The sequence below is a fragment of the Canis lupus genome, chromosome 20 (genome assembly GCF_011100685.1).
Source record: "Canis lupus familiaris isolate Mischka breed German Shepherd chromosome 20, alternate assembly UU_Cfam_GSD_1.0, whole genome shotgun sequence".
Lineage (NCBI taxonomy): Eukaryota > Metazoa > Chordata > Mammalia > Carnivora > Canidae > Canis > Canis lupus.
Window position 1 is genome coordinate 50,907,355 of NC_049241.1, and position 22,967 is coordinate 50,930,321.

Consider the following 22,967-nt stretch of genomic DNA (forward strand, 5'->3'; position numbering starts at 1 on the left):
CAAGGGAACAAGACATCCTCTTGATTTTTTTTTTTTAATTTATGATAGTCACAGAGAGAGAGAGAGAGAGAGAGGCAGAGACACAGGCAGAGGGAGAAGCAGGCTCCATGCACCGGGAGCCCGACGTGGGATTTGATCCCGGGTCTCCAGGATCGCGCCCTGGGCCAAAGGCAGGCGCCAAACCGCTGCGCCACCCAGGGATCCCTCCTCTTGATTTTTTAAAATGTGTTTCGTTGGGATGCCTGGGTGGCTCAGGGGTTGAGCGTCTGCCTTTGGCTCAGAGTGTGATCCTGGGTCTGAGGGTCGAGTTCCACATCGGGCTTCCTGCATGGAGTCTGCTTCTCCCTCTGCCCATGTCTCTGCCTCTTTCTCTCTGATGAATAAATACAATCTTTTAAAAATGTGTTTTGTTGTTTGTTTAGTTTCCTCAAATAATAGTATGATGATGATGAAGAACCAACCCTGCCAACACTATTGGAGCAGGCGCCCGTGTGTGCCAGTTGTCTGGTAAGCCCTAGTGTCATCACTTCTCACAGTACAGGGGGGTGGATACCATTATCATTCCCATTTTATGAAGAAACTGGAGCACAGACATTTACCGACTTGCTCATGGTCACATTGCTAGTAATCAAGGAACAGGAATTGAAATCTAGTCCTGTCTGAGCTCTGTGAAGCCACCCTCCCATACAGTTTCTTTTCCTGAAGGAGAAGGCAGCATTAGGGATTGCAACATAGAGCAGGGGTTAAAAGGTTACAAACAGAGGAATCTGGGAGTGGGGGAGGGGGATTCAGAAGCCAGGTGACTTTGGTCAGGTGATGCTACTCTCGGTATCACTTTCTTAATCTTTAATTTGGGGCAGAGGATCATTATGATGGTGTACAGGGCCTAGTACATTTTAAGTGCTCAAATACACACATGAAGATTGATGTAATAAACATTATGAAGTGTCCACTCTGTGCAAGTCTCTGTTCTCACTGCTGGCAACACAGCAGTAAACAAGGAGACCAAAATCCATGCCCTGGATGAGCAAACAAGAAAAATAAGTTAAACATACCATAACTCAAGTGATGATGAGTGCTAGGGAATAAATAGGGCAGGGCAGAGGAGAAAGAGTTGGGAAGTGAGTATTATTTTTTATGTCATCTGTACACCCAACATGGGGCTCGAACTCATGAACCCAAGATCAAAAATTGCATGCTCTACCAGCTGAATCAGCCAGGTGCCCCTGAAAGGTGACTATTTTAAGTAGGCTGGTCAGGACCACAATTGCCGAGAAGGTGAGATGTGATTTAAGGCCTGAAGGAGATCTGGAAGGAGCCACATTGAGATCTCAGAGAGAGGGGCACCTGGCTGGTTCAGTTGATGGACCGTGTGACTCTTTATCTCTGGATTGTGAGTTCGAGCCCCACATTGGGTATAATTACTAGAAGAAGAAGAAAGAAGAAAGAAGGAAGAAGAAGAAGAAGGAGGAGGAGGAGGAGGAGGAGGAGGAAGAGAAGGAGAAAGGAGGAGGAGGAGAAAGGAGGAAGAGAAAGGAGGAGGAGGGATCCCTGGGTGGCGCAGCAGTTTGGCGCCTGCCTTTGGCCCAGGGCGCGATCCTGGAGACCCGGGATCGAATCCCACATCGGGCTCCCAGTGCATGGAGCCTGCTTCTCCCTCTGCCTGTGTCTCTGCCTCTCTCTCTCTCTCTCTGTGACTATCATAAATAAAAAAAAAAAATTAAAAAAAAAAAAAGAGAAAGGAGGAGGAGAAAGGAGAGTGAGAGAAGGTATGAGGGGAGATGGGAGGGGAGACAAGGATTAGGAGCTTCCTCAACCCTCAACCTTAGTTACCTGAAGTGAACCCCCCAACATACCCTCCATCACTCACACCGTAACGACCTGCATGGAATCAACCTAAACAAGAAAGAAAGAAAAGAAAAAGGAAAATAAAAGAAAGAGAAAAGGAAGATGGAAAAGAAAAAGAGGAAAAGCTAGCTCTCGGAGAGGACATTTCAGGCAGTGGATACAGTGAGAGTAAAAGCCCTGAGGCGGGAATGTGTCTGGATTGTTCGCAGTGCAGCGGGGTGGTCAGTGTGGCTGGAGGGAGTGAGGGAAGGAAGGGAAGATGAGCGTGAGAAGGTCACAGCGCCAGTTTCTGCAAAGCCTCTGGTTTGCAATGAGGACTTTCCTCTGAGCGTCTAGATGGGATGGTGGGGTTTCTTAGCAGAGCGTGAAGCCAGCTTTGTTACCAAGAGGTAAACTGGGGTGTGGAGGTGGGGTGCAGCTGAGATTCACTGACATCTGCTTTAGGGGTTTCAGTGCTCCTCAGCAGAAAGGGCTGGGGGCGCCAGGATGCCGCCACTATTCGAGAGGCGCTGGGACAGCGGCTTCAGGACGCTGGACAGCGCCATGCCCGTTGTCAGGAGAGCAGGGACGCGGCGGCTCTGGGGGCGGAGCCTTGGGAAAACGTCCCTTCCCAAGCGGTTGGCTGGGAGCTCCAGGCGGGAAACACCTATGGGGCGCGACCGTAGGCGGAGCCCGAAACAGCGCCCAATTGCAAGTTTGCTGACGGCATAAGGGCGTGGGATCTCGAGGCGGGGACTGCTGCGAGCGAGGCATGTAGAATACTGGTTTCAAACCGATTCTTGATTGGGCATAAAAGGGGCAGGCGGTGTGTACCCCGCGGACTTACGGGTACACGGGACGTGGTTTAGTAAGGGAGGTGTCGGCAAAGGCGGGACCTGGGGCGGCATTTGCGCCCCTCGCGCGGAGGTCTGCGCATGGCTTCCAGACGTGGCTGGAGGGGGTTCTCAGTAGGTCTCCCAACCTGCCCTTCTCTGGGAACACCAGTCGCCTGGGGAAGTCCCCAAACTTCTAGGGGCTAGGTGGTTGGCCTTAAGGTGGTACTGAGGGCAGCCCCGGTGGCTCAGCGGTTTAGTGCTGTCTTTAGCCCAGGGCGTGGACCTGGAGACCCAGGATCGAGTCCCATGTCGGGCTCCCTGCATGGAGCTTGCTTCTCCCTCTGCGTGTTTCTGCCTCTCTCTTATGAATAAATTAAAAAAGAAGATGGTACTGAGATCCCGGAACCCATAAGGGCAGGAATCGGATTTCTGAGCAAGGACTGGGGAATCCACAACCTCTGGAAGAGGAGCTGGGGATTTTGAATAGCTCTGATGTTGAAATAGGGTACTTGGAGCCCAGTGTGGGTGGTTGTTCCAGGAGGCTGGAGAGTAGGTGTTTTCTTGTTTCTCCAGCCAGGGATGGGGGCTATCCTTTCCTGAGCTTCTTGGGAACCACTGGGAAAGGCACGGGCCCAGGACTTGCTACCTCCAGAGAATGACTTCCATGGTGTCTTAGACTTTTCTGCTTGTCTCATTACAGAGCAGAGTGCCTGCGAGTAGGGGCCCTCTAGGTGTTACCCCTTTCAGGTCTGGGAGAGATTTCCTACCTAGTCCAATGGACTCTATGGTCTAAATCACTCTATATCTCAGTTCAGATGTTCCAAACTTGAGCCTTCTGAACCTTGCCTGCATCCTAATCTCTCTCACACACCTATTCTCTGCTCAACAGCAAAAAGGGCTGTTCTCAGAGGCACGACTGAACCTAGGTTCTCCACCCCCTCAGAATCCCTCCATGGCTCCCCACTGCCCTCAGGATAAAGGTTAGAACTGTCTAGGCCCTGCAGTGGTTCGCCTCTGCTGATATCCAACCATACTTCTCACCTTGCAACCAGAATGCTTCACCCACCTGACTTCAGCTCTCAAGTCAATGCCCAACACACAGCTCAACTTTTGTGCATGCTGCTCCTCTACATGGCATAACCTGTGCTCACCCTCCCTTCATACACCTTCTGATTTAACGGTTTTGTCTCTTGTAACAGACAGTCTTCCTTCCCTACCAGCTGGACCAGGGCCCTCTTGGTACCTGGAAGCTCCATGAGAAGACCCAGCTTCACATTCCCAGCCCACTGTATGGGATTGATACATAAGCAACACCCAATAAATACATGTGGAGTGAATGAAACAATGAACACATGAAGTTTCCATTTATTCTGGGATGAGTTAGAATGAGCATTCAGGCCAAGAAGGCTTGCTGGTGTGTGGCCCATAATTGTGTCCAGAAGTCTCTGGATAGGCTTGCAAAGGGCAGCGTGGGGCTCACACCCGCAGACTGAATCCTAAGGCTGAGCCCAGCGGCAAAAAGCCAGACCTGGGGGACCAGGTCAGTACTGAAGGGTGGGACGGGCCTTGCCAACTGCACAAGAATGATCAGTGGCCAGAGGGACAGTGCACATTCCCTTGCCAGAGTGGAAGCAACTGGGCATCGACTTCCAGGTCAGACTGGATCCCAGCCCATCGGGACAACCAGGACCCTAGTGATTCTGCTCAATGGACAAAGGTGGAAATCTTGTATCTGCATCCCATTATTACTGTTTAGAGCACCCCCCTTTGGTCCTCGGTCTTAACCACCCCACACCTTCCCGTGGGATCAGCTGAAATTCCCTGCAAGGCTCTTCCCATCATCTCAGCCCACCATGCATGTGTCCAGGTGTTCCCTCAGTCATGAGGTCTTTCCCCCTTCCTCCCTCCAAAGGCATCCTGAGCCCTCTGGGATAGTGTCCAGTCCTGGGTCACTGACCCTCGTGCGCCTATCCACCAAGTAAGTACCCTACCCTAATCCACTTGCTGAGCATGTGGGCCACTGGCTCTTCCTGCTGACATTCCTGGCAAGCTCTGCTGGTGACTGAATGACACAGGACACCCTCCTCTGGCAGCATATGGGCTGAGGCATCCCTCTGTTGCCCACTGTGTCCCTGGCCAAGGAGGACCTGGAGAAGCATCTCAGCGAGAACTTCCTCCAAGCTGGCTTCCTGAGCTTGGAGGGCAACAGGCCTGGAGAGACCTTGGTCAGCTCTGAATGAATGACATGCCAGCACCCAGGTCTTCTTCATGCTTATGGTGGCGGCCACAATCTGAACCCAGTTGCCTGGAATGGCAGGTCCTGAGGGCTGAGATACTGTCACTGGCCAAATGCATAACACTGCCATTAGCACCAACGAAGTCCTCAAGCAGTAAGGGTGCCGAGGGATGTGTGCTCATGAGCTGTTGCCTTGGGACAGGTACCCGCCATGGTGATCCTGGCAGTGGTCAACAAACTCCCAGGGCTGTGCCACCAGCATGGGATAAAGCCTTCACTCAACCCTTTCAGTGAGCTGAATTGTGCTCCTGCAAAAATGTACATCCAAGTCTTAACTGCCGACACACCCATGAATGTGAAGGATGTTGGGATGCACTCTCCCTGGATTAGCGTGGAGCTGAAATCCAATGACTTGGTTCCTTAGAAGAAAGGAGTAGATCTGAGACACAGGCTCACGGGGAGGTCACATGAAGGAGGTGGCTCCTAGAGTGATGCTGTCACGAGGCTCAAGTTACCAGAAGCTGGAAGAAACAAGGAAAGATTCTCCTTCTCAGATACTGCTCTGTTCTTGGCAATGAATGTCAATCAGATCAACAAAGCTTGTCTTGGCTTTGGGAGCGCTCAGGCCAGGTTCAAGGATTCAGACAGGCATCCACATGAGACAAGCAACCCAAACAAACCCTTTTTCACAAGAGGAACATGGCACCAAGTCATTCATAACTCCCTGAGGCCTCCACATCAAGATGGCCTGGGAGTTCTCCACTGCCTTCCTCAAGATTCCTGCCCTTGTGAAGGTCTACATTCAGAAAACTTCAATGTGGTGGCAGTCACTGCTTCAGAAATGGACAGTGAGAGACCTGTGCTGAGCAGACAAGCCCATGGTTTGAAGGTGTTTGGCAGGCAGGGCAGGGTGTTCTTCCTCATGGGTTTCTTCTGAGTGGTACAGGCTTCATCTGTATGTAGCCTGTGTCTTCTCATTTCAATATAAGGTCCTAATGATCTCGAGGGGCTCTTTGTCCCAGCCCCCTGAAGTGTCTAGAAGAGATGATGGGTCATGGACAAGTCACATCCCGTCACATCCCATCACATCTGGGTTGGGACCCATCCCTCGGATCTGTCTCTTGTCCCAAGTGCACGCACACACACACACTCAAGGGACCCCAGTGCACTGCAGGCCAACCTAAATGTTCACACCATGGACTTCTCAGATGGGCATCACATTATCCCTCCTCCCTCTCCCCAGGCTGGACCACCTGGTTCTTCCTCTGCTCCAACAGAAGGCAAAATTCTTCCAATGTTTTCTTTTGTTTAGTGCAGAACACCTTTCTTTCGTCTCTCCAAGGCAAAGCTTTGTCCTTTGAAGGCACACTGGATTTTCTGCCTCAGCTGAAGAGTTCTGAGTCAAGAATGATCATCTTCCAAAGGCTATGGTTAACGAAGCCAGGAGGCCAAGGGACTTCCCAGGGTTCAGGATGCAAACAGTGCCTGGTCTGAGAGATGGTAGAGAGACGGCAAGAGGAGAAGGGTCCCTGCAGAGGTGTAGCCCCACGCCTCACCCGAGGCTCTTCCCAGACAGAGCTGAAGCCTGGGCAAAGGCAGTCAGAGCTGCTACCTCTGCCCATCCCCAGGGCAGGGCCAGAGCTGAAAAGCACTGTTCTCAGGGCAGGTTCCTCCACCTCCACATAGCTGACACTCAAGCATAGAATGGTCGGGTAGTATCTTTGGCCTCTGCCCAGTAGGTGGCAATGTCCCCCAAACAGGCAGCGTAACTGCCTGGTTTTGAGAAGCACTGCTCCAGGGAAACCTGCTAGAATGGGGCAGGTCTGGGCTATGAGAAAGAACCCCAACTGCGCACTCTGAGCCCCTGGGCAGGGGTGGCAACAGGGACGAAGGCTGCAGCTGTTGGGAACACAAAACCACGCCATTCTGATATAGAAGGTTCTATGGCTGGGTTTCTCAGATCTTGGGGTGCTTTAGCCAGATTCAATCAGCCCCTTTCGAGTCAGGTTACACGTACTAAACCTAGGACATTTTACTTCATGGAAACAAGAAACTGCACTTAAAACTACACCAGAATTCAAGGAGCAGAAAAGCAAGCATGCTGAAATGTGTGAGCAAGTCCCCAAACACCAGCGTGGGCCACTTGTATGCCACTGTGCAGACCCCAAGAGCCCCTGGGACACCAGGAATACGAGATCCCATGTAACTGGGGTGCTGGCCCCAGCCAAACTTGGAATAAAGGCATCTAGAGGCCTGGAGCCAGACGCTTTGGTGAGAGGGGACTGCCCTGCCACCCCCACCCTGCATTCCCGTGCTGGGAACAGTGGAGGAACCTGCCCATCACACTGCTGGTGGGTCAGACACCCAAGCCTACCACGGGCACAGAGTTTTCTTTTTCTTTATTTGTCTACATTCAGCTTAACTCAGATGTACTGCCTGAATGATCCAGACATACAAAAAAAAACCACTCTTTCCCACTGGTTTTTAAAATAAAATCTTCACTTATAAAACTGAAACACTAAAGCATTAAAATACAGAAAGCTCGTTTAACTCACTTCACAAAAGCATTAACAGATGATGTATCCCTTCTGTAGCTATTTAAAGACAAACTGAGTTAACACTAACACCAATTGTAAATAGACAGAGGGATATGTAACTGCAAGAACTCAAAAAACTCTACTCGGACAAAGTTGTGATGGCAACTAACAAACCATTGAAGACATGGAAGTCCCAAACACGGCTAAATATGGGTCACAGGACGGGTCACGGGCGTGACCAGCTGCACCTCACAACACAGCAACGTGGACAAGTTGGGGCGGAAGGGGCCTGGAGGGGCCAGCTGACATGTTAACTGTGATGCATAAAACTGAATCTTACAACGAGGGGTAAGTGCAGAAGGTACAAATCTTCACCCCTCGGGGGGGGCTTTATCTATACTGGTAGTTCATGCTGTGGTCTGCGTTTCTGCCGTAGCCGCCCTGTGATGACTGGTAGGAGCTGGGAGGGCCGCTGTAATTCTGGCCGGACCCCGGGGAGTTGTAGTTTGATTGTGACGAGTAGCCTCCTGGGGAAGAGAGGGGTGGGTTAGAGGTGAGGGGCACGGGGCTTTGCCTGTAATCAGATCTCAGGACCACGGCAACACCTGAGCCATGTTGTGTGTCCACGTCATGTCCACTGGGGAGACCACAGCAGGGCAGCAGTCTGGGCACTGCCTCTGGCTCAGTGCCCTTCCTGGGTAAATGGGGTTGGTTGTCACCAACACCCTGCGAGGTAGAACCACCGGACCCTGGTTTGTAAGCGGTGAGGATCTGCCCAGTAGAGGCAGAGGCAGCAGCAGCGGGAGCTGTATCTGGGGGCTGCCCAAGCACAAGGCCGAGCCTGAAGCCCCTGAACCAGAGGCCACACAGCAGGCTGTGTGGGCCTCAGTGTCATCAGCGTTTTTCCATTCAGGTGTGATCTAGCTATCATCTGGATGTCTGGCTTCTGGAAAGCTGAGATGCTGGAAGTATCCCTGAGCCCGTGTGCCCAGATCTCCCTCTTCCTATTCTCAGCCCACATGGAAGCCAGATGGCAGGTGCCACTGTAGCCCTGCCTATGCTACCCGCCAGGTGATGCCCCTCATCATCGGACCCCTCCCCTCTCCCCCGGCTCTGCCACCTGCCAATCCAGGCCCACCTTGTTTGCCTTGGTATGAGGAGCCGCCCCCAGAACCTCCGCCGTAGCCCCCGTGTGACCCTGGGTTGTAGGACGACCCGCCTGAGCCGTAGCTGTTCCCGCCGCTCCGGCCTCCACTACCACTGTAGTCTGGAGGAGAGAAGATAATGTGGTTAAGGGGCCTTGGCAAAGACACAGCTGGGGTGGTCCAGGATCCTTGAGCTGTGGGCCTGGAAGCAGGCCGTAGGTTGAGACTATAAGCCTTTGCAAATCACCCTGTTCTGACTGCTTAAACCTGGAACACGCCAATTCAACCTAGAACTGCAAGGGGCCGGCTGGAGCCCTGCTAGGTCTCTGTGCCCTGGATTGGAGGGCCCAGGTGCATCCTGTCTTCCCACCTTCCCCTCCAACACAAGCTTCCCAGCAATTCAGGAGCCATACACCAGTCTCTTCTCCTCCCACCCAGCTGTTACCAACCAGGCACCCGGTGCCCCCTGGCCCACACACAGGGAGCACAGCTTCTTTAAAGTCCCTGGCCCTCCTGCTGGCCAGTGTCCCATCATAGAAAACAAGCGCACACCTACGCTTTCCTAGCTCAGCCACCAGCGCAGCCTGCTGAGTTTGTGCATGAGGTGGAGGGAGAGGCGGAGCAGAAAAGTGACTTGGGCTCTTTTGGAGGCTGAACGCAACACTGTTTCCAGAGCCCATCCCTGGAAGTTACCTCACAGTAGCTGCCCAGACTCAGAGACTCCACCCTTGTGCCCCAGCCTCAACCCACAGGCTTCCTTGGCACAGGGGCCTCCACTAGACCTGCCTTCGGAGAAAGCGACAGGAAGGGAACAGCAAGGATGCAGGCCAGGGGAACTCTGCCTCCAGGATTCTCCTAAAGCCCACCCGGGCAGCCAGCACCGCCCGGCTTCCTTCCAGTCCCTCAGCAAGAGGTCAGGGCAATGCTGAGCTTCCGCCACTCCACGGGATGCGCCGCCAGCCTGGACCCTGGCCAGGCCTCGGGGCCCTGGAAGCCAACTCACTGAATTTGCTCTCGTAGCTGTAGTCTGATCCGCCCCCGCCCCCGGGGGAGCTGTAGGAGTTTGAGTAGGAGGAGTAGTTGCCTTGTCCATGATTATAGCCCTTCTGCTTGCCCTGGGGGGGGCCGTAGTTGCTGTACTGGCCCTGGTTGTAGGACTGCTGCTGGCCTTGGTGGGACTGGTAGCCCGAGCCGTAGGAGGGCTTCTGCTGGCCCCCGTGGGGCTGCTTCTTTCCAGCGTGTTTCGGGGGCACTGGTGAGTTGTAGTTGTCGCCTTGGTAGTAGGAGCCATAGCCAGAGGAGCCACCACCGCCCCCGCCGCCGCCACCACCGGCATTCCCAGAATGCCCTCCGTTGCTGTAGAACTGACCTAAACAGGAAGGCAGCGGATCAGGCGTAGGACGGGGGAGACGGGAAGGGAAAGACAGGGAAGGTCGCAGCTGTGGGTCCTGAAGGCTGACCCACGAGCCCGCTGCCCAGGCCAGGGCAGAGGGACAGAGGCAGGAGAGGGAGGAGCAGTGGCTCCGGTCCTCAGAGCAGCCTGGTTTGGACTGGTCCAGCCTTCAGCTCCACTCACCCATCAGCTGATGACAACAATGGATCTTTGCCAAGCAGCGGCAGGACAGCGCGCCAACAGCAGCTTTTGCAGCGGATGTCAACATTACAATGAGATGAGCTCCGAGCGCGAGATGACATTCATGACTAGCTGACTGTTACCCAGATGTCCCCAACGGTGACAGGGAAAGCAAAGCCCCAGAGAAGCAGCCGGCCACCCCCACTCCCCCCTGCTGTGCTGGGAAGAGGCTCTGCAGTCATAGGCCTGGGTGACCCCAAGAGATGCTCTTTAACAAGGCCCCTCAAACTGCTGTCATCCCTGGAAGAAGAACTGGTCTGACGTGGCTCTTGAGAGTCAGTCAAACGACCTGGGGTATCTCCCTGGTGATTCTTGCAGACGTAGGACTTAGGGATTGATTCTTGGGGCAAAGGAGGCTGGCTCAAAAGTTAGGATCCGAACATCCAGGCCAGGCCTCAAGCTACAGCCTCAGTGGGCGCTCCAGAGGGCCCCTCTGTTCCCAGCACAGCTGCCAGGGGCAGGTGGACCGAGCATGGACTGCCAAGCGTGCAGGGAGGCTGCCACATCCTCAGATCCAGAGGCTGAGCATGTCACAGTGAGACCCTCCTCTGGTCCTCCTACGTGGAGATCCCATCCCACAGGACAGGTATGCCCACACCCTGCCCCCACCAGACACTCAGGTGGGCCGATGGGGGATGGGTCAGCTAAGGTGAGGTGGGAGGAAGGGGAGGCCGGGACGCATGGGTGAACTCTCAAGCCCAGCAGAGCAATCCCCAGCGCTCAGAGGGGGCAGTGGAGCTCCTGGCTCCCTGGGCAGGGGGTGCCGGTGGGCTCACTCACTTTTGCTGGTTGGTGCTGCCAGTCTACAGACAGCCTGGAGCTACCCTGGTGTGCCCAGGGTGGGTGGGAGGGGGAGGGGACACTCCCACACGGGCCCATCCTTCCTTCCCGTATTTAGCATGAAGGGTTCCCCCGCCTTTTGGGTAGTTAATTTGGGAGTCATCGCGTCCCTCCCACCCGCTGGAGCTGCGCACCCCACACTGCTAGGTCTTGAGTTGTTGAAACAATAATTTGGATAAAACTGATCTGTGACATCAGTTTATTTTCTTCAGGCGGCCTCCTCCACCCCGCCACCCGCCCCCATCACAAAGCCAAACACCAAGAAGGACATGGTCCACAATGCGAAGAGAGCAAACATGCGAAGGCCTGGCAAGGAGGCTGGAGGACAGGAGATCCTCTGCAGACCCCCTCTCAGAACCCCGCCACCTAAGCTGCCCCACGGCCTAAACTGAGCACCTCAGCACCCCTCCTCAAGCACAGGAATGAATGAAGACGCCAAGTACTGAGGACTTGTTACTTTAACATGTATTGATTAAAAAAAAATAAAGGGAAGGAGAAGTTTTCAACGTCATTTCAGGATAACTATTTCCTGGTATAAAAAGACATTATTCTCAAACAATAACTTTCTAAAAAGAAAAAAAAATACATCATGCAAAGTTTTAAAAAGTTTCACTGAATGTTTCAAACCTCTGGGAACAAATTATATAGTAACCGTTTTGACCAGTTTTTGCCTGAAGAAGCGCAAAATCTTGCAAGTCAACACAAAGGCAGGCTTCGCCACAAAGGACTACTGACTAGAGCCCAGCCATGCTCTTTCCAAAAGGGACTGCCATCAGGAAACGGGGGTCTCTGTAAAGAACCCTACTGCTTCTGTGTGCCTCTGCGCACAGGGAGAAGTCAGAAACTCCAGCCTGCACCCTGAGGTGAGAGGGCAGAAGATTCCAGGTCTTCTGGAATCCATCAGGGCTGCATACCCAACAGCACAGGCCCGGAGAGGCCAGCTCCTCACTGGAGAATCGGGCTACGCATTAAGTCTTTCTGCTTATTTTGAAGCCCCATTAAAACAAACTCTAGAATCCCATGCATTTGCAGCTATGATTAGGACTTGCAAAATTCCACGTTCTCTCTCCCCTAAAGCCTGTTTCCCACACTAATAATGGAAGCACAGTTTTGATACCTTTGAGAGTTCACCTCTAACTAAACCAGCCACAAAATACCGCACCCCCAAACAAGAACCCACCAGAGCATTTACAAAAGGCGGGAGAGGTTAACTTAGCACAATGTACAATTCCCAATGTTCCCCACGTTTTACAAGCTTATTAAAAAAAAAAAAAAAAAAAAAAAAAAAAAAAAGGAAAAGGAAAAGGAAAAGAAAAAGAAAAAGCCAGTTGCTCTGGATTCAGATGTGATAAAATCGTTTTCATTACTGTCAAAGGCATCAACCAGATTTGGGAATTTGTTAAAAGGTTAAAAATTCATACAAAACCTGCTGTAAATTAAGACAAAGGTAGATTAAAATGCATCATTATCTGTCTCTTAAATAAAGTAATGCTTTCCATAAAAAGCAAAGGTGGGCTTTTGCCTTGATGCTGACCAACGCTGGCTCTAGAATTCTGTGCAATTCTGCACAAAAATGCATTCTCTGAAAATTGTTTTCCACTTATTGTGAACTTCAATATGACCAAGTTCAAAGGCAAATCACGATAAAAACTGCCATTGTCTTAAATTCTGCAGGCTAAGAGTTTCAGACAAGCTGCGGTGACAAGCCACGGTTGAGAAACCCAGTGAAGCACAGGGGCACAGCACGGACACTTTGGGTTTTGGAGTTCGAGAAAATTGGAGTAAAAAGTTGATTTTGTGTGCAATACTTTTAGATGCTCTAGGAAGACCCAAAATCATGATAGCCGTAGCAGTCTGTGAAAAAGTCACCTACAAAAGGGGGAGACAGAGCAGAGAAAAAAAATTAGAATTCTTTTGAAAAATGGCACAGAGCGCCACATTTGAAATTCATGTTTTAGATTTCTCTGCTCCTGTAACCCCCCAATGAAGGCTCCTTCTCAAGACAAGAGCTGTGCACTGTCAGGAAAAGCATAATCACAGGACTGGTGCTTCGCATGGCTTAAAGCAGAGAAATTTAAAATTTTGACTTTTAAGGAAATTTCGAGTCACACAAACGTGTGTTAACATTTAAAGAACAAATTACACTTTTGCAGGATGGGGCTGGAGGATTGCCTGCCCTAATCACTCAGAAAAGATGCGTGCCACTCTTAAATCTCAGGGAGGGTGCTGCTGGTGGGCCACCCTGCTCTAACTCAGGTGTGGGAGCTAAGCTGTAGCTTCTCCCCAACCTCAGACAAAGAGAAACACACACTTACTGTAGCCTGCCGTCGCCGAGTTGCCTCCATACCCATAGCTGCCATATCCAGCGCCTGGAAAGGAACGCACAGGGTTACGGGGGTAGAAGGTGGGTCTGCCCTCCCCGACCCCTCCTGCTATCCCAGCCTGACCCCAGGGGCCCCACTCACTGAAGGGAGCAAGCCAGATCCCTGGGACAACACAAGACAAGGCTCCTCACCAGCATTCATGTAGCCTCCATGATTGGCGCCGCCAAATCCTCTCCCTCGACCTCGACCTCGGATGTTCCCTCCTCTTCCCCGCCCTCGAAGGTTTGGGGGTGGGGGTACTTCATTGTGCATGGGGCCTCCCATGCCGAACCCAGGGTTATGTGGCTGCAGGGGAGAGAACAGAGACAAGTTGCATTCACCTCAAGCTCCAAACACAGGAGAGCTCCAGCTCAGGCCACAGACTGCGGGGGACGACTACTCACCTTAGCAGCAAATTTCGGTCCACCTCTGACAGGCACAGGGGCTCTCTTCTTCTTGTTGGCTTCCAGGGCGAGAGGAGCATCAGGGAATAGCTTTTCTAGTGCAGCAAGAGCGGCATATGCTTTTGCCACCTTTTTGTTTGAGCCAGCACCCTGAAATTTCTGTCCATCCACCTCGACCTGGAAAGAACAGATGTGTGTCAGGGCGGCCCAATGCTTCCCTCTGGGGCAGTGACTACTCTCCTGGGAGCTGGCTGCTCACCTCCATGACGAAGCGCTTGTCGTGGCTGCCCCCAGTCTCTGAGATGAGCTCGTACTTGAGGCCACGCCTCTTTTCATTAAGTTCCATAACAGGGTTCTTGCCATGCTTGGTCAGGATCGGCCCCTGCTGTTTTACGTTCTCAGGGAAAACAGAAAAGAAAACCAAAAAACTCAGCTAAGGGCTTTCCAGCACGTGGAGGATGACAGCCGCCCAGACACAGAGGCCAGAGGCCCTTCCAGTCCATTTCCCCTGCTGTCCCTCATCACCCTTGCCTCCCAGCCTCTGGAAGTCCTCTGAGGGCCTCCCAGCAATGGGACTGCCTCCATCCATACCCTATCTCTGGGGCATGGCCTGACTTCAACTGAGGGCCATCCCACCACAGCCCTGGGTATTGGGGCAACATCAGCAAGGGCCTCTTGGTGGTGGCTCAGAGGCTCCACCCCGCTCCCTATACAGGCTCCTAGACATGAAGCTACTCTTTATGGGGGTGGGGGAGAGATAACAAGAACCAGTAACCCTCCTGGCTCAGAGAACACAGGACTGCCTGCTGCAACCTGTCGGGCACATCAGCCCCCACCATGTGCTCACCTCGGCAGTGGGATCTGAGGGGAAGGCAGCACTGGGAGTCGAAGCAGCTTCCACCACAGGCGGAGGGGCCACCACAGCCGGCTTTGCTTCTGTTTCTTCAGCCGAATCCTCTCCCTTGCTGGAGTCTCTGCCTTCAGCGCCAGTAGGCAGGCCCATGTCCTGTAACACCTGCAGGTGGACATGCACAAGGCTCCCCAGTTACGGAGGGGGATGTAGCACCAGGGTTACCTACGTAGATCTCGCATTCCCCAGGATCCAGAATCAGAAGCTCCTAAGGTGGCAGCCAGGAATCCAGAGGGTGTTTTTTTCTCCCCCTCCCGCCTATCCCACCCCCCTGAAACTCTGATGCTCGCCCACATTCAGAGACTCTCTGCCTGTCAACCACAATGATGAAGCCATTCTTTCATGTGTGACTTGGCAAACATTAAAATATCCACCCATCTCAGTGTTCACACACCCTCTCTAAGCCTCATGTTGTCCACATCAAGGGTTTCAATAACATATAAAAGAGCCCAAGGTGCAGAAGTGCTTTTGTTCACAGAACAGGCATGCGGTACACAACACTGCCGGCATGTACCTTCACAGCCACGTGCAGCTTGGCAGTCTTTTTGGACGGTCCAGAAGCCTCGAAGGAGTTGCCATCTACCTCCACAGACATGGTGAAGATGGGGGCATGGACTGGACCAGTCTGGGAAACCAGCTTATACTGCAGTCCCGGCTTCAGCTGGTTTAGTCTCATGAGAGCGTTCATTGCTTGAGGCGGCTCGGCCTTCTCCTCTGGAGAGAGAACACCGACACGGTGGTGCGCCGTCAGCTGAGGCTAACCGAGGAGGTGGGAGGCGGCAGCTCCTCCGACGCCCTCCTGTGGCACAGTGCTACACAAAACCACCCCGTATGTATTCCAGACCCGCACCACAATTAGTCATTTAAAAACGGGCTTTGGTATCACATCTGAGGAAATTAAGGCAAAAGCAAGCATCTCACCACTTTGGGAGGACTCTTAATCGAGCTAGGAGAAAGACAAACCAAGTGCTAAAGACAAACACTAGTACCTTTCTTCTGAATTTTCTTCTTCTTTTTGCTAGGGGACTTCTCCTCCCCATCTTCTTCCATAGGACGTTTCATGGGTGTAATGGCGTAGGTGGTGCTGGGGGGAATTTGAACTAAAAAAAAGAACAGAAAAAAGGCTAAGGATCCCTCCTGTGCTCTTGCTGGAGTCCACGCTGACACCATCAGCCTGGGGCTGAGCCCATGGCATGCTTACCTGTGTAGTCCACTGGGTTTTCATTCTTTGGTTTCTTGGGCATCTTAGAAGGCAGAGGATCCATACCCAGAACTTTATGGAGCTGGCCAAACGCAGCAAGTCGCAGAGCATGCTGGAGAAGGGGAAGAGGACCTGACTCAGCCGCCCTGTGCTCCCCGCCAAGGTGTGTGCGCTCGCTAATGCCTTCTGGAAGGGGTGGGAGCTGAGGGGGTTGCTAACGGTCTCCCCTACAACAGCAAGGGGTCCCCCAACAGCCAGGGGAGGGCCTGACTGTCAGGACCCAACCTCGCTGTGGGGGAAGGCCAGCCTGTGACCACCCCCCTCGAGAGGAATACAGGAGACCCCAACCTGGGGACTGGTTGCCACACGGAGCCACGTGGTGGGCCTGCAAGGGAAGGACCCTGGAGCAGTGCACACAGCAAATACATCTCCCCGCTGAACTCGGTGTCCAAAAGTAGCACTCGAGCAGGCTGAGGGGACAGGCGACAACCACGCGTGGCGCCAAGGGAAAGAAGCAGCCCAGATTGGGGCGCCCTGTATCAGGCACAATCCCTTCACCTTCAGTCCCCAACCTGAGCCTACGAGTCCAGTGGCGACCCTGAGAATACCCAGTAATGGAACTGGAAGCCAGTGATTACAGACTGGGTAAGGGCTCACGTTGGCAATGGCGATGACTATACCTGCGCACTCTGTGTGATATCTTCCCGTTGCTGTCTGTCTAGATGCCCAATAGCATCAGTGGCTTCTTTTTCACAAGGGTCATAAATGCCAGAACCATCTGAAGGCAGGAAACAAGGAAGATATGCAGAGGATTATCTTTTAGCATCTCGGAAGAGTTGTGCTGGCTGAGGGAACCAGGTGCGTTACCCCCCACGCCCCATCCACACCCAGCTCTGGAAAACACGCTGAGCTCGGTGACCCACTCAGCGTCCAGTCCGTGAGATAAATAACCCACGTGTCTCAGTGCAAGGAGCTCGCGTGGGAGTGGGTCACCACTGCCCCGGATCCGCCCTGAGTCACAGCTGCGGAGCCGACACAGGGCTGGATATGATGGTGCAAGAGGGTAGTCACATGCTTCAGCCCTAGGGGGACACGGGGCGGCTGCTGCCCTAACCCGGTCAGGGGACCCGCCAGGAAGTGGCCTCAGGGCCTCAATCCCTGTTCTTTCCCTGCAACTTGCAAAGCACAAGGCCCCAACCTGGCATCACGATGCCCGACGCCAGGCACTCCAGCACTCTCCGCAGGGCCTCGCCGGCACCCATTGGTCTGTTGGCAGTGCCGATGGACTTCTCACAGAGAAGCTCAAGGGGCTGAAAGGCAAGAGGTACAGTTAGCGCCACTGTGCAGGAGGTGGGCAGCCAACACTAAGGAGCTGTCGGTGTGTGTGTTTTCCCAGGGTTGTGGGGGGTGGGGGTGTCAAACCCCTCCAAGTGCATGAGTTGAGGCTAAACCAAAGACAGGACAACCAGAGCCTGGCCTGGTGACTCTTCCTTAAAAGGACAAACTTTAAATCTTTCAGACTGTGTGGGCCAAGAGGCAAAGCTGACGCTGTTACACAGGTACTTCTATTTATCATATAGCCACTTAAAAAAATAAACACCGTTCTTAACTATGGGCTACTGATAAAGAGACGGCTGGCCAGAACTGGCCTATAGGTGCCACTTTGCTGACCCCTGTCCGAGAACAGCTACAAAAAGGCTTCTTCGTGGATCACAGTAAACGTGCTACCTGGCAGCCCCCTCCCTAGGCTGAGCTCTGAGTCTACTATGGTGGGTGGATGGGGGAGGGGAGGAGATGGATATCCTGGTCTAGCTCTCATCCCCCTCCCAGGGGATGGCATGAAGTAGTTGTTCAATAAATGGCCAGTACAGGGATGCACTGGCCACACCCCAAACGGCCACGCCAGCCCAGTTACTCTAACATATTCTTGGGATATGGGAGAAAGTCTGCACCCATGACCCCCCAAGTGGCCACAGCTATGAAGGTGCCTTACCCATCCTCTGAGAGGACCCCAGGTGGGCACTCGGGTACACAGGTCCCTCAGGACCCGGATGACAATGACACACGACTTCAGCCCGTTGGCTCTGGCCTAGAGAACAAAGCACAGGCTCTTTACACCAGGGAACCTCCCTAAACACAAGGCAAACATGAAAAACACAAGTCTCAGGGTGCTACTTTGTCAAGGGTAAACGGTGAACGTTCAAGACCATCAAGTGTGTGGCCAGCAGCGCTTTCACCGTTGTGGACAAGAACAATGTTACTCTTGGCACAAAGCAGCAGCAGCCCACCTACTCAGTCACAAGCCTCCTTTGGGGACGTCAAATTTGTCTATGCGCGCTCCGTTAGCAGCTGCACGCCTGCAGGTGCTAAGTTCAGCACAGAGATCTTCAACGTTACCGAAACTTTATGGTGAAAGTTAGCCAAGTTAAAACTTAGGAATTCTCTACCAAAAGACAAATAGAAGAACAAAATGCAAACCTGGAACCACTTGGCGTGTCGGAGGGACGCCAAGGCAGCAAGGCATTTCTGCCTGTCCAGAACGTCCGGGGGGTCGTTGACTGATAGCGTTTCTATTCATGGATGGAATAAGAAGACAAGGCACAGTTTGACCAAGGGGTTTCTGTCAGGTGGAAAGGGGATGTGGCAGCTTCCTAAAGGGCAGCTGAGGCTCCCAGAATCTCAAGTCATCTCCACCCTAGACCAGGGAAGGAGAAGCTAGAGTGCGTTTAACTCTGCCTTGAGGAGATCGTAAAAATCGGAGGCCCTTCCAAAAAAAAAACAAAAACAAAAGCAAAAGTGGGAAGTTACTCTAGAAGGAATAATCCCATGGGGGAGTGGGACAGATAGGTGGATCCTATCTTCTAATAGACAATTACCTTGCTTCCTCCCCATGATCTCCCAATAAATTAGCTATGCTAAAAATTTCAATAGTAAAAAACAAAAACAAAAAACAAAAAAACAAAACCAAAAACAAAAAAAAAAAACCCAAAAACAAAACCAAAAACGAAACCAAACAAAAAATCAAAACAAAAACCCCCCAAAAATAGAAACAAAAAACCCCAAAATAGGTGGGGGGAGTGGAAATGAACTCCCTTCTCTGCTTCCCACAACGGCCATCCCCTGAGGCATCTGCAGCAAAGGGGACCACCTCCGCCCACCAGGCGGGACTGCCCTAGCCCCAGCCCTTGACAGAGAGAGTCCTGTTGGTCAAAGGTCCAGCGTCCCTAAATCGATAATTGGAATCAGGTATCGGAACCAAAGGTAACCAAAGAATAGCAACGAGGGCGCAAAGTGTGAGCCTCTGCTGCAGCAGAACTGGAGCACTGTCACTGCTGCCACTCATGTGTCAGGGATTTGGATAAGGCCTGTTACCTTCACTCTGTGGTAAGAGATCTCGGATTAAAAAAACGTCCGCACAGAAGAAAGGCATGAGGGGCCCTTGGTGGCCTTTCAATTGCAAAAGCTTCTGAGGTTTTGGTTTGAAAAATCACACAATTGTTCACAACTTTATCCAAAACTCTGTACCAGCTCTTTGCATTTCAATCATGGCAGCTGATAAAAGCAGCCCTGGAAGAGGACAAGCGAAGCAGCCCTCGGTTCTGCTGCAACACAAGCTGTTTGCACGACTCCAATGTGATGTTCATGCAGAAACCATCTGGTTGTCTTCCATAATTTAAAAGCCATAAAATCACCAGGGACATACTTTTCCAAGGCCAGAGAACGCTCAACAGAAAAACCAAGTGTAACACCGATGAAAACATTCAAGGATTAAAGATAAAACAAAAATGGTGCAATCCTCTACGAAAAAAGTGCTACTCACTTTTAGTGCAAACTCCCAAGTACTGAAACTGAACGGGAGATGTGACCTCAGAGTACGTGGCCAAAGCTACACCGACGGCCTTTTATCAAAGCAGTCTAAAACTGAATAGCACATTTGACTGGCGAGGGAACACCGAGTTTCCAAAGTCCTGCTGGCTTTTCTCAGCCTCCCTACCTCCGGCTAATACTTTCTCCATTTCTTCTCTGACAACAGGGGATGTCAGGTGGATGGTCAGGGACAATGGAGGCTCTTTTGTGTTTTTTATCACAATCGCAGCATCATCAACAGACTGGAGTATTTCGTACTTGTCTTCTGTAACAGCCTACAAAAGAAAATGCAACTTTCAAACACACTTCCTCAAGATAGGCAATCTACAGCTGTTTCGCTGGTTACCACAGCACACATGTCAACTTCTTGGGTTGTGACACAACAGCGGTGCCTTCATCTAGGGATCAGTGCCTCCCTCTTGCCAAGTCTCTTGCCGTTTTCTGAGTACTCCAGAGTGGGGGTCCCTAACTACGCAGAAAAGCGATTTTTCATAGGGAGCTTTACAAAGCAACAGTAAGATTTTCAGGGTCTGGGAAAAGGAGACAAGGGTGTGAATCTTCATTTTGTTGTTTGGTAGTCGTGTAACTTTAGATAAGTCATTTAATCTCATTAAGATGCTGGTTTCTAATTTGTAAAATGGACTTCGTGACAAGATCCATAGCATCTGGCTGCAGGAGGCTTACACAGATATGATGTGCAAAGTATAACACCCAGCAGAGTGAGCATCCACCACAGGTATTTGCCATATGGAGATGAGCAGCCATCCATGTGGCAAGAAAACTGCATAGTAAGATAACGTGTAGCACATAATGCATACAAAAATATGCAAGTACTTGCTGCAAACACATGTATCTATAAAAGGGTGTTCACCTGGCTTCTGCTTTCTCCTTTGTACCAGTTACATCATTTTTTGTTGTTGTTGTTAGTTACATGCCTTGATGAAGAAAATTCATGCTCTTACGATTTTATTTTTGTTAGGGGAAACAATACAGGAAAAGTCACGTTGAGGGAGGGGCAGATGCACATTGAAATATCTAAACCGGGGTTTCTCCACCTCAGTGCTATGTATATTCCTGGGCTGTGGGGCTAACCTCTGTATTGGAGGACACCGAGCAGCCATTTCCAGCCCCTACCTAGTGGTTATCAGCAGCAGCCCCCTCCCACACATTGTCACAAGATCAACTCTCTCCAAATCGCCAAAGGTCCTCTGTGGGGGGCAAAATTGCCCTAGTCAAAAAACACTAATCTGATTCAATAAAAATACACTTTATTTGTATCTTCCTTTAAAGACTTTTTACAAAAAATGCCTTTCCTTTAAAAACATTTACAACGGGATCCCTGGGTGGCGCAGCGGTTTGGCGCCTGCCTTTGGCCCAGGGCGCGATCCTGGAGACCCGGGATCGAATCCCACGTCAGGCTCCCGGTGCATGGAGCCTGCTTCTCCCTCTGCCTGTGTCTCTGCCTCTCTCTCTCTCTGTGACTATCATAAATAAATTTAAAAAAATAAAAAATAAAAAAAATAAAAACATTTACAACAAAGTAACTTTCATCAATGAATATACCTTTTATAAATATAGATTAAAAGTAATGTAAAAAATTACCACCAAAACAAAGTTTAGGGCTTCATTCACCTGAAATATAGCTCTCCAGAAGTATCTACTATACTGCATTAACTCCACATTTCAATTCTGACCTCTATCCTAAATCTCAAATTATCAGTCACCATGTGGAAAAAAAATCCACGTTTACGTGTGAAAATGAAGTGTGTTTCCCTTAAGGAATGCGATTTCTTAGTTTCTTTTTTTTATTCTTTTGCTTATCCTGTGAACGTGGAGGGTAAATGTGTCCCAAGGAGGCAGCATATGGTGGTAATGATTGGAGGTTCTAAAATCCCAGGACTCACAACCAGGAGTGCAGGGTTCAACAACTCAGCTCCTTGCACCCTAGTCACATCTTCTAAAATACTGAGATGTGGGGATCCCCAGGTGGTTCAGCAGTTTAGTGCCTGCCTTCGGCCTGGGGCATGATCCTGGGGTCACGGGATCGAGTCCCCCACATCGGGCTCCCTGCATGGAGCCTGCTTCTTGCTTCTTGCTCTGCCTCTGTCTCTGCCTCTCTCTGTCTCTCATGAATGAATGAATGAATGAATGGATGAATAAAAAGACCGAGACGATATGATCCTATCTCAAAGGGTTGTTTCGAGGAGGAAACGATATACATATAAACAACACACCTGGCCAAGAGTCTGGTGTAGTAAGTTCTTTTTTTTTTTAAGATTTTATTTATTTATTCATAGAGAGAGAGAGAGAGAGAGAGAGGCAGAGACACAGGCAGAGGGAGAAGCAGGTATCATACAGAGAGCCTAATGTGGGACTCGATCCAGGGTCTCCAGGATCACGCTCCGGGCTGCAGGCAGCGCTAAACCGCTGCGCCACCGGGGCTGTCCTGGTGTAGTAAATTCTTAAAAAATATCAGAGGCTATTATTTATACAACACTATTTTGTAACAAAACAAGCTGCTTTTTAAAAAGTTCTTCTAAAAAAAAAAAAAAAGTTCTTCTGTCCAGTTTTGGATCAGGGAGGAAGAGTTAATAATAGTACCTTCTATTCAACCATCCATACACCAACCCATCTACCCAACTGTATGTGGATTTAGAGTTCTAGCCTGCTGCAACCCTAGAACAGTATAGTCTGGCACCTCATGGGCACCAAGTCTTTCCCAGCTGACAAGAGAATCTGGGCCCATCAGAGTCACTCAGGCCCTGTCCACAGAATCTTAGCAGCTCTGCAGCATCCTGCCCATTACCTGTGGATAAGGCACAAGCAAAGCACGTGCCAAGGTGGGTTTGCAGCGTGCACAGGACAAATGAGCCTTCCTCTGTTCTGCATCCTCAACAAGCATGACCTAACCCCACCCGGTGGAAACAGTCACTCACAGCGAGCTGGATGGCCAGGTTGTCAGCCACCTTGTCCAGGAGGGCAGTCGTGGGCTTCTCCTTACATAGCAGCACCAGCTCCAAATCCAAGTCCCCCTTGAGCAGCAGGCCCTTTGCTACAAGGCCAACTCGCATCACGCCCCGCAGGGTTCTGGTCATGTGCTCAGTCTTCTGCTCCCTGAGGGACAGACCAAAGTATGCTCAGTGAGTGAATTCAATGCAACTAGAACCC

The 22,967-nt window shown here is 51.4% G+C and overlaps 1 protein-coding gene across 6 annotated transcripts in view; it reads right to left on the bottom strand.

Annotated features, from left to right (window-relative positions):
* Window positions 1–4,008: 4,008 nt before the first annotated feature.
* ILF3 (interleukin enhancer binding factor 3) overlaps window positions 4,009–22,967 on the bottom strand; it is a 32,440-nt gene continuing 13,481 nt past the window's right edge. The window contains exons 4-21 of one of the 6 annotated variants that reach the window (XR_005375127.1): window positions 22,736–22,913; window positions 19,927–20,074; window positions 18,411–18,502; window positions 17,926–18,021; window positions 17,131–17,242; window positions 16,613–16,710; window positions 15,933–16,044; window positions 15,721–15,831; window positions 15,246–15,445; window positions 14,669–14,836; window positions 14,081–14,218; window positions 13,822–13,998; window positions 13,570–13,723; window positions 13,370–13,423; window positions 9,585–9,950; window positions 8,575–8,703; window positions 6,153–7,963; window positions 4,009–5,934 (exon numbers count right to left, since the gene is read on the bottom strand). Coding sequence is in view for 5 of the 6 variants with exons in the window: in XM_038567297.1 (XP_038423225.1) it covers window positions 7,827–7,963; window positions 8,575–8,703; window positions 9,585–9,950; window positions 13,370–13,423; window positions 13,570–13,723; window positions 13,822–13,998; window positions 14,081–14,218; window positions 14,669–14,836; window positions 15,246–15,445; window positions 15,721–15,831; window positions 15,933–16,044; window positions 16,613–16,710; window positions 17,131–17,242; window positions 17,926–18,021; window positions 18,411–18,502; window positions 19,927–20,074; window positions 22,736–22,913 (2,470 nt within the window). In the remaining variant the exon portion in view is untranslated. Of the gene's footprint in view, window positions 7,964–8,574; window positions 8,704–9,584; window positions 9,951–11,497; window positions 12,924–13,369; window positions 13,424–13,569; window positions 13,724–13,821; window positions 13,999–14,080; window positions 14,219–14,668; window positions 14,837–15,245; window positions 15,446–15,720; window positions 15,832–15,932; window positions 16,045–16,612; window positions 16,711–17,130; window positions 17,243–17,925; window positions 18,022–18,410; window positions 18,503–19,926; window positions 20,075–22,735; window positions 22,914–22,967 lie in introns of those variants that run through there. The other 5 variants (XM_038567297.1, XM_038567298.1, XM_038567299.1 and 2 more) reach the window with 5 other exon arrangements.